This window comes from Monopterus albus, unplaced genomic scaffold (genome assembly GCF_001952655.1).
Source record: "Monopterus albus unplaced genomic scaffold, M_albus_1.0 scaffold4.1, whole genome shotgun sequence".
Taxonomy (NCBI): Eukaryota; Metazoa; Chordata; class Actinopteri; order Synbranchiformes; family Synbranchidae; genus Monopterus; species Monopterus albus.
The window spans coordinates 7,273,996-7,284,511 of NW_018127884.1; the positions used below are offsets into that span (position 1 = coordinate 7,273,996).

Below are 10,516 nucleotides of genomic sequence, written 5' to 3' on the forward strand. Positions count from 1 at the left end.
GCTCTTTTTTGTAATATATACAATGGTTGAAGTGAGCTTGTGTATGTATTTCCCCAGTTTTCAACGCCATACTCTAAGTATGGTAAAATCAATGAAGAATACAAAATGCGTAATGCTTTCCCATCCAAAATATATTTCACCCGTGCCAATATCGATATATTTTTTGCTATTTTGTTCTGAACATATCTGATATGCGATTTCCAGGAGAATTTGTCATCAACTATGACACCTAGAAATATAATTGAATGTACTCGTTCTATTTTAGCGCCCCCAACATTCAAGAACAGGTTTAATGATTAATCAGATGGAACATTGTGGGTGTGGGGTAAGAATGTTAGCACTCTGTAATAATTCTTTAGTATATTACTTGTGTGGTGTAGAAGATAATTATCTATGAATGTAATTATGTAGAATGTTAACACTCTGTAATAATTCTGTAGTATATTACTTGTGTGGTGTAGAGGATAATTATTTATGTAGAGATATTGCTTAGGACTTAAAAGTTGTAAAATGATGTCATGGGGTAGGACTAGATAAGTGTAACTTCTTCCTACTCCGTTCAAGTATGTAATAGGTATAAGCAAATTGATATTGGATTAGCATTTGTTGGATATGTGTAAAATTATGTGTGTTGACATATCAACTGTTTTACATGCTTGAATGAATAAATCAAATCAATCAAAAATCAAATCAAATGTACAAGATTCAGCTGTGTGAAGCAGGGTGGCACAAAGAGCACAAAGACAGGCCAGGAAGCAACAGGAGGTGCATTTGCAGATAAAGACTGAAGACAGCAGATGAAGGCCTAGCATAAATAGAAGGGTTTATATGAATTGAACCCACAGCATGTAAAACGGTGTGCAGGAGTTTGTTGCATTGTCCTCCAGTGCACCAGTCACACAGTTTGGTGTGTAGACATTTTTATGTGTTTAGACTTAAAGTTTTGCTTGTAATAGCTTGTAATGGATTTATTGAACAGAAATCTATTAATATCATGAGGGGATGATCTGAGTGGACCCTTGGTGTAGGAAGTAACATCAGGAAGACTCAAGCCATAACTCTGAAACTTAAACGATGAAATAGGAAAACACAGAAAAAGTGCCATGTTATTATTGTGAAAACCGCTTTCTTTCATAATTTTGTTTTATAGGTTCAACTTTATCTACAACTGACTTGAGTGAACAGGAGTGTGTCCAGCTGTCTCTGTGAGTGCAGCCATGTGTGAGTGAAGCTTAAGGATGAGACGCAATGTGGTAACTCAGTTTTCACAAAGAAAAAAAAAAGCTTGTTGGGTGTATTGACAGTCCACAGAGCTGTTTATACTGTTGTTAGAAGAGCATAAACATTTAATGTTTGTTTTTTTCTTTTTTTAATCTGAAGAAACTGCTGGTTTTTGTAAGCATGAAAGTCTGTATTCCAGTGTTGATAATCTGATTTTATGTCCTCTCAGAAGAGGCCAATGTTTGATTAAACAAACTACAACATTGTGTTTCCTGTTTTAACCTGTAACCATGCTGTTGTTTATTTCTTTTTAATAAAGCAGTCTTTTGAGTATGTTTTTATAAAGTCCAGATAGTAGCTGACTGATTCAAAGTAAGCGTGGATCTCTTTGGAAACAGATTTTTAATTTTGTTTTTTGTTTTATTTAGTTTACCTCTCACTTAAATGAAGACTGAGATGAAGGCATTATGATAAATTGTTCAACAGGTCACTCTACATGGCCCAAGCCAACAGGGAGTGTTCTGTTTGTAGACAGCACTTATTGGATGTAAATGGTTTTCGTTTTTAGAATTAAAATAGGCGTTCGGAAAATTACAATACAGGAACAAATGATTTGTTGTCTGCACATCCTAATTGCGTCACCCTTTATCAGAACTATATTCAAGGACTTTGGCCTTTAGTGTTTATTACACTCCCATTACGGTTAAAATATGTTTGTCAGCCTTTGCATTTCCAAATTATAATCAGATTTGCTTCACTAACCTAACCAGTGGTCCTACTGAAGCAGCATAAATGGGCCTGGTAAATAAAAAAGGTTTGGAGGGGCGGGGGGTTTTGTCCATCATACACTGAAGAAATTTTGCAAGCCGGATTTTAAAAATGTATTTTAAATATTCTTTGAATTAAACGTTTACCTAGCAGAATCAAATTATTTACCTGGAAATCAAAGTTTTCCTCCTTCATAAGTATTCCACATTTAATGAAAAATTAAAACACCTCAGTATTTTTGTTCGTTTTTCCGAGAAGGTGCTGAGTGCCTGACAGTCTGTACTCAGGACACAGTCTCCCTTTCATGACGCCATTTACCCGCGACGCTCAGGCCATTCCACACCTTACATTTTACTAATGTGTAAACTCTCTCCATAAACTGCATGTGAACCTTGTTTAAGTCCAGATAGTTTCTACAATGGCCTCTAAACGACCGCAGGACGACAGAAGCACAACAGAGAAGAAGAAAAAGAAGAAGAATTGTGACGAAACAGCGAAACTTTGTTCTTGTATAGAAGACGAGCAGGTGACGAGAGCAGTGAAGGAGGCATGGAGCCGGAGGACTCACTACAGCCAGGGTGGGTGAAGTCAACGAAAGCACTCTCCCGGCTTGGCTTGTACATTATAAGCATTACTAATTTGTCTCAAAATCAGAACAACGTTTCTCAAGTATGTTGTATTTTATTAGTCTTATTAGAATACTTGTCTTTTACTTTTCCCCACATTTATAGGCTTTATTTCCGTCAGTGATAACTGGTCATTCCATTTACGGTTTTGTCTTCTGTTTTCTGCTTTTTTTGTTTTGTTTTGTTTTTTGTTAAAGACCCAGCAGTTTCCTTCTACGTAGTATTTTGCAAGTGTGTACCTGAGGTTCAGAAAGATGTTGAGTCAACAGTATGATCATTTTGGAGGTTGTAGCTTATGTTGCTGTGGAACTGTGCTGCATTATAGAGGGAGTTTTTGTCATTTAGGCTAGCCTCATATAGAATGGAAACACAGTTGTAGTACAGTTCAGCAGCAGCATAAACTACATATTCCAAAATGACCGTAGAGGTGGATCAACTCCTATTTCACCTGAACCTAAACATTATTGCCCTGATGAAGGAGGATTTATTGCAGCAATGTTGTGTTGGACTGCATTGGTTTTAACTTTGTGTACCCAATAAACTGCCAACTTAGTGTATAGTTAAAATAACCAAGCAAACTTTGGGATTTTGGTTAATGACAACTCAGGTGGTTGGTTGGTTTGGCAGAGCTTTTGTATACGCACAAGTGAAATTATAGAGCCTGACCAGCAATAGTTGCTGTAGCTTATCATAGATGCTGTATGTCAGCATTGGTGCACATTAGTAACAAAAAATTGCAGTTCAGAAATGTTTAGTCTCCAGTTGTCTTCTTAAGTGAACTAAAACTTAAGGAACCTGATTTTGTTTGTATGTAAAAACTGAATAGTGCTGATAGTCAACACTGGTCTAAAATGCTTTGCCTGGCTATAGTTATTTGTTAAAAATTTCAGTTGGACATATTATCTTTTGTTATTGTTGTGCAGGGGATCTGGAGTTGGACTGCCACCCTTTCCCTCACTGCATTATTAAAAACTTCCTCAGCAGCGAGACCTTTGTAGAAAACCTGCAGAGAGAATTGCTTCAGCTCAATTTCCATGAGAAGTCAAATGATCTCTACAAATTTAAGCAGGTAGTGATCAAACCAATTTTCTCACAGTTTAATTCCAGTGGGTTTGTGTTGTTGTCATATTGTCTTCTTGTTTCCATCCAGTCAGATGACTTGAGGAAGAGAACTGAGCCACATGTCGCTGGACTGAGGTAATAAATATCATGTATTGATGTATGTATATGACAGAACTAGAGAGTGTTGGAGGTATTTTATGGATCAGTTATTGGGTAACATAGGAGATATGTTGAGAAAGGTGAAGTGTGGATAAATGTTCTAACAATTTGAGCCATGAACATTATTTATCAAAAAACATAAGACACATTTATATTTGAGGCTTCTGTTCTGATAGCTCATCATTTGGTTGATTTATTTATTTATTTTTTAACAGTGCAGTGTCTTAAGGACTTGCTCAAGAGCTGGGATTGAACCATGAAGTTAATGCTCATTTAATCTCTGCTGACACCTGGGTTACAGTTGTCCTTGATAGGTTGTTTCTACCAGACACAAAGCTACTTTAGTTAAAAGCACAATAGTCAGGTAACATCCCTATTTTCTACCTGTCAGAAGACCTACCTTTCTTTAAAGTCACAATGGTTTATGTTTTTTAACAGTCTTTCCAGTTCCAATGTGAAAACAGCAACCCATGCTCCATGCTGAGACCTGTATCCCGAAGATTAGTGGGTTATTCAGCAAACTTTGGGCATAGCTCAAGTTTCTGGTACCACAAAGCTTACTCACTTTTAATCAGGCTAGATCACCATGGTAACCTCAGAGGATCAGATTTGAACCTGTCAGCAGCCTGACCAATGACCAGCCAGATCACTGGAAAAAGTGAGTGATCATTCCTACAGGATCCTGACAGGGACAAAAGATTTTACATTAATGTGATAAATAATAAATCGATATTTCCTTAGAGCAGCATTGTTGTGCAGTTTGTCTATCAATTAACCACTCTGGTTTAAAGCAGAGTTTCTAACAAACTGGGGGATTATACATCTTCGATGATGATCAGCGCTGTATTTTAAGTGCACAGTTTGATTCCTGACCGTGTAGATGTTTTATCAGCTTCCATCTCTGCAGCGCAGAATGACATGAGAGGGCTCTGTGGTGATAATTGGTCTTTTATTGGGAAAATAATCCACACTCTGTTACATATTGTTCACGATTATAAATGAACATAAGACTTTAGGGATAACTCCTCACCTCTGTTGGACATTAGACATTTTTTACTAACACGTTCACAATAGTTTTGTTGTCATCAGACAAAAGTCCCATTCAGTAACAGCCTTATAATAATACTGTGCTAAATTTGTTTATTCTTAGCCTTTAATATTTGCTAAATATTTTTGCTGTTTATATCTTATAGGACTGGCACAGTTACAGACCAGCTGGTGAACATAATGGAGCATTTAGCAGAATGCACAATAAGAACTAGATATTTCTCTCAGGACTTGGTAGAGAACAAATCAGAGCTAAAAATGGGTGAATATTGAACTTGGATTCACCAGGTGACCAGTAACAGGATATCAAATCAGTGGTAATGTTGTTTTATAACTGCTGGCTGTGTAAGTTAACTGTTATTGTGATAATGCATCGGTGCTGTGTTCACAACTTATTCTTCTACTCCCAAGTGGCCAAAATAACAGTGTGGGTGTAGATCTAGGTTATGTTGTTGGCAGGTTATTAGAGTTTGGCTTTTTTTCCTCAGCTGACAAATTGAAATGTGCTACTGTTAAGCACATGTGGTAGATACATTTTCCTGCCTCACTTTAAACCACTTTTACTCAACCTTGTCCTGAGAGAACAACAAAAATTATCAGAACATCCTTTTTAAAAAATAATACAAAACGTGGTGCTGTCATTCCCACGCAGTGCATATTCCAAAAATATTCAACAAGCAACCTTTGGCTTTCTTTGTGTGATTTTCATTTATTGAAACTTGCTTGAAAATAAGCTTATTTGTCTCGGCAGCAAATGAAGTAAAAAACTGAGATGTTGATCCAAGAGTAGTGAGACATTTTGGGGTTATACATCAGCTCCACCAGGTGGAGCCAGAAACTCTACCTCTGCCTCCTAATTAGTATGTTTACTTCATGTAGTGTTGTTGATTCTATTAACACTGGGACTGTGCAGTAAACGTAATGGAAAATGTGTTCAGGTGCAGTCAGTCACAACATGTGAGCATAACATGGACAATGTAATACTTGTGTGAGTGGAAAGACTCTTTCTTCTTCAGTGTGGTGATGTTGATGAACTGGGCAGCACATGCAGGGTATTACAACAGTGTAAATGTTGGGGCCTCTCAGATAGATGTTTTGAAACAAAGCTGTTATTGCGGAGATGTAAATGCTGCCAAACGCTGCCTGGAGGTTCAGTGTTTGAGGCAAGAACAAAAAAAAATTAAGATCTCAAAAGTATAAATCAAAATCAAAATGAGCTGGGTGTCACGTTTGAATCTAAGACAACACGTTCACACTCACACATTTCCCAGATAGTAAAACAGTGCGCAGACTTTTCCTTTATTTAGAAATATTGTGTTTTTTGTTTTTTTTCCATTACAAATGTGACATTCTATGTTGAGAATCTGCAATGTGTCATTTCTTCCAAGTACTTATTTGTGTGGTGGTATACCTACTGAAGAAATACAGCACTGGAGAATAAATACCATAATTGAATACACAATGATGGCCTCCTCTTGAGATCATCTATTATTTATGTCACAACAAAATGTCATGGGTGGCTTTCAGGCACTCAAACTGTCAGTCTGTGTGGTGTTGCAGATACAACTTATCATTTTATACAAGGGCAAATGTTGTGCTTCATTGTCATTGTGCAAATTATACAACATATAATGTATTCATATTATACACCATGGCAGTAAATTGGCATTTATTACGAATTGCACTTGATACACAAGACACGATTTCACAGTGAAAGGACATTTTTTCTGTGTCACTGTTTCAGGGCAGCACTGTTTGGGCGTTTCCGCTCCTGGCTTGGGGAAGTGTTGGGGGTTGAACTGGAGCCCACTGTAGATATTTCTTGTGCCAGATATGAATACACAGGTGATCTTAGTCCTAAAACTTGAGCATGAAGGACTGATATACTTTTAGGTTCTTTTGGTATTTTTTTTGTTATTAAATAAAAAATGTCACCCTTTCATGTTTCTAGATGTTCTTTTGTGTCACGATGATGAGCTGGAGGGGAGGCGTGTTGCGTTCATTATCTATCTTGTGCCCCCATGGCAGAGCAGCGAAGGGGGAACCCTCGATCTGTACACAACAGATGGTGAGTTTCCTTTTTGTGTATATGTGTTTTTCTGTGCTTTTTGACAACTGAAGTATTGTATATTTTTCATCTTTGCCATCAGATCATTTCCAGCCACAGAGTATAGTGAAGTCACTTGTACCCTCTTGGAACACACTCGTCCTCTTCGAAGTTTCTCCAATTTCCTTTCACCAAGTAAGAATAAGTCCTCTGGTTTTAATATTTGTGGTATCTGCAGGTCTTAAATGTCTTAAAAGCGTTGGTTTAAGGCCTTAGAAGAAACTCTTAAATATCATTTACAATATCATATTTTTTTTTGTCCTGTTAGTTACTTAAATGTCTCTGTATACAAACCTGGTTTGAAAAACCCACCTCTATTTTTCCAGACCCTTCACCTTAAGTTATTTAGTTATATCTCTGTCTGTCCTTTTTCTGCTGCTTATTTATTGATTAATATATTGTGTTATTAGGAATGATTGCTACAAAATGACAGAAGGTAATGACTGATATGTAAAATAAATGTAAATAACCTGATGTTTATTTCACATTGCACCTGATAAATAATTCTAAGCCTCTATCCCTACTGGTTTTCATTGGTATGACTTACACTTTGGCCAGTGTGACCATGAAAAAGGTATTAAATTGAATTCTATGGGGCAAAAAAAACTAAATTGCCGTTGCCCCAAAGAAGAGAGTGATTGGAGATCTACAGCATGTTGTGTTTTTCCAGGTGTCAGAGGTTTTGTCACAGGATAAGTGTCGTCTGTCTCTGAGTGGCTGGTTTCATGGACCATCTCTGGAGCGCCCTCCTCGCCAGGTCGAGCCCCTTGTCCCGAGGAGTCCACACTTACCAAGAGATGTGGGTTTCACCAAAAGTGTACTGTCTTATTTTACTGTCTTCATAGGAATAGTTGGAATTTTTTGGAAATACAGTACATTTAGCTGTTTCCTTGTCAGAGTTCATGTTAGTTAGATGTTAGATGTCTTTATGGCCCTGCAATAAACCAGTGGAAAACCTTCCTGAACTCAATGTGCATAAATACATTTTCACAAAAGAGAGTCCTCATCCGAGGGGGACCGGAGTATAGTCAGACCTGACCCAAATAGACACAAGAATAATTAGACATGATCCATAATGTAGCCGACTCAAATAGAGAGAGAGAGAACACAAACACCTGCAGCAGCCCAATGCAGATGATGAGTTCAGTTAACAAGCAGCTGCATGGAAAAGAGCAGCAATATAATGAATACCGTCCTTAGAACAAAGAATATAAATAATTGAGTCTATTTGAGACTTTTGTTGTGATTTGGCGCTATACAAATAAAATTTAATTTGATTTGATTTGATTTCCGCCTCCTGCACTAACAGTAAATCATCTGGGTGATGGGGGGGGGGGAAATATTCTAACTGATTCAATATGTTCTAGTAAAGTTCCCAAAAAATATCATTTAATAGCATATATCTTGTAGGATAGTGATTTTCCTAAAATAGGATTGACTATAGTTCCTTCATCAGAACAAAGCTGCCAGAAGATCTCTTCTGTACTTTAAAGGAATAATTCAGGATTTTCCAAGTTGGTGTTAAAACAACAACAAACTCATTTCCACGTTATTTCTGAGCACAACTCCAGTGGTAAACACGGGCTAAAACTTACACGCAACTACTATAACGTATCCCTTCACTGCAGCAAAGCAAGGCAATAAGCTGTAAACTATGAAACACATTGACTTGAATTTTCTTAGTGGGACACCTGAAGCTGCATTTGACTCTCAGAACTTTGGAGCGCATGTTTTTACAGAATGAGAGTTGTGTAGTTCGTCAGCAGTTAGCTTGGCTTAAAGCTGGAAACAGAAGGAAATACTGAGCCCAGCTCTGTCCAAAGATAAAAAAAAATCCACCTCCCAACACCTTTAATGCTCATATTTTAAAAGATTATACTGTATGTTATTTGTTTAATCCACACAAAAAACAAAGTGTAAAAATGGCATTGCGGCTTTATAGGGGTTACAGTATGCGTTGCTAAGATAGCCTGGCTCTAACTTCATATGTAACAGACAGGTGTGAGCAAGCAAACAATTGTACATTGCAAAATGTCAGACTGCTCCTTTAAAGGACAGCCAACATACCTGCTTACATGTTCATTGTGTTTATGTGTTCATGACAGGAGACACTGCTGCTGGAGTGGGTCAATCCAGTGTACCTGGACATCTCCTATCAGGAGCAGATTCAGGAGGAGTTTGAGGACAGCTCTGAAATTCAGCTCAAAGATTTTCTTAAGGTAATTTCTTGTTTTATGTACCTTGCATGTGTCCACAAGTTCTTGTTGACTGGCTATGTGTTTGTCTTCAGGAGGAAAAGTTCAGGGAGGTTAATGAAGCATTTGCTGAGGTCCAGTGGTTGAGCAGAGGTCCACCCAATAAGAGGTAGGTGACGTTTTACAAATGATTTGACTTACTGTCATGGTATATTTGTTGTTTGTTCCATGCATGCTGTATTTAACACTATCTGTGTGCTTGTAGATGCTATGAAGTGGCTTCTCTGGACACCCTGCCTGAGTGTGTGAGTGCATGTTGGGAGCTGCTTTGCTCAGAGGCTTTCTTCCTGCTTCTCTCCAACTTCACTGGCCTGCGACTGCACTACCTGTGTCCTGCTGATGATGACGAGGAGAATAAAGATGAAGAGAAAGAGGAGAACAACAAGCCAGAGGATGTACAGGATGGGGAAGCCACTGCGTCTTCAACTGAATCACCATCAGCAAATGCAAATACAAGCAGAGAGACAGGTGTGTGTCACTGTTAGTTGGTTTCTTCAGTCGCAGGTCTACATAGCTCTGTTTGTGTGTTCTGACGCCTGTGCATTCTTTAGCGCTGAGCACACCTGTATGTTGTGGTGAACTGCGTCGATGGTCTCATGGCAGCTACACCCTACTGCATGATGCAGAGGCTGCACAGGCAGAGCACGCTCTGGACCTCGTGTTGCCTTTTGGCTGTGCTGGTGAGTGCACACACACACACACACACACACACACAGGAAGAGCAAACTGTCCATCAGTGTTATAAAATTTTAATTGTCTTTCATAGACTGGCAGTCAGAGTTTGGAGGCTTCACGTGTTATGTTGCTAATGAGGAGGATGAGGAGGTGAGTGCTAACCACAGTATGAAGTGCTGCTGCACATGTGTGTAATTCTCATCATAGCTTTATTTTCGTCTTCTTCAGCTTCTCACAGTGTATCCAGAGGAAAACTCCCTCGCCCTTGTCTACAGAGACAAAGAAACCCTCAAATTTGTCAAACATGTCAACCACAAAAGCGCCTCTGACTCTGCCTGCAGAGCATTTTATGACTTTTCTTTTGTGTACTATGAATAAAAATGCATATATTTATATCTTGTTAGTTCTTTAATTCATCTTCTTTAAGTGGTGTGTACATTTTTAAATTTCAGCCAGAGAAAAGGACATAATATAACGTGAGCTTTTCTTTTGGGAACTGTTTGGCTCTGAACAACCAGCCATTTGATTATTGGACCAGCAGTTGTTGGAAAACTTAAACAGAAAAACAGATGTGTTTATTAAGTTTTGCCATTTTG

At 38.1% G+C, this 10,516-nt stretch overlaps 2 protein-coding genes across 2 annotated transcripts in view; both read left to right on the forward strand.

The window, feature by feature from the left end:
- nudt21 (nudix hydrolase 21) overlaps positions 1-1,585 on the forward strand; it is a 5,138-nt gene extending 3,553 nt beyond the window's left edge. Inside the window, exon 7 of the mRNA XM_020605307.1 lies at positions 1,151-1,585. Coding sequence (XP_020460963.1) covers positions 1,151-1,172 — 22 coding nt within the window. The 3' untranslated portion in view covers positions 1,173-1,585. The remainder of the gene's footprint in view (positions 1-1,150) is intronic.
- A 650-nt stretch (positions 1,586-2,235) lies between these two features.
- On the forward strand, positions 2,236-10,313 carry ogfod1 (2-oxoglutarate and iron-dependent oxygenase domain containing 1). The gene is made up of 13 exons (XM_020605210.1): positions 2,236-2,567; positions 3,539-3,684; positions 3,766-3,812; positions 6,628-6,728; positions 6,835-6,951; positions 7,034-7,125; positions 7,661-7,789; positions 9,096-9,209; positions 9,281-9,354; positions 9,451-9,713; positions 9,797-9,925; positions 10,012-10,070; positions 10,149-10,313. Exons 1-13 carry the CDS (start codon positions 2,408-2,410, stop codon positions 10,296-10,298), a joined length of 1,581 nt encoding a protein of 526 aa, XP_020460866.1. The 5' UTR covers positions 2,236-2,407; the 3' UTR covers positions 10,299-10,313.
- The last annotated feature ends 203 nt before the right edge of the window (positions 10,314-10,516 follow it).

Coding starts and splice junctions, on each gene's coding strand:
- ogfod1 (XM_020605210.1), top strand. CDS start 2,408: ATGGCCTCTAAACGACCGCAGGACGACAGAAGCACAACAGAGAAGAAG. Junction 9,210..9,280: donor AGCTCAAAGATTTTCTTAAG/GTAATTTCTTGT, acceptor GTTTGTCTTCAG/GAGGAAAAGTTCAGGGAGGT. Junction 10,071..10,148: donor CTAATGAGGAGGATGAGGAG/GTGAGTGCTAAC, acceptor CGTCTTCTTCAG/CTTCTCACAGTGTATCCAGA.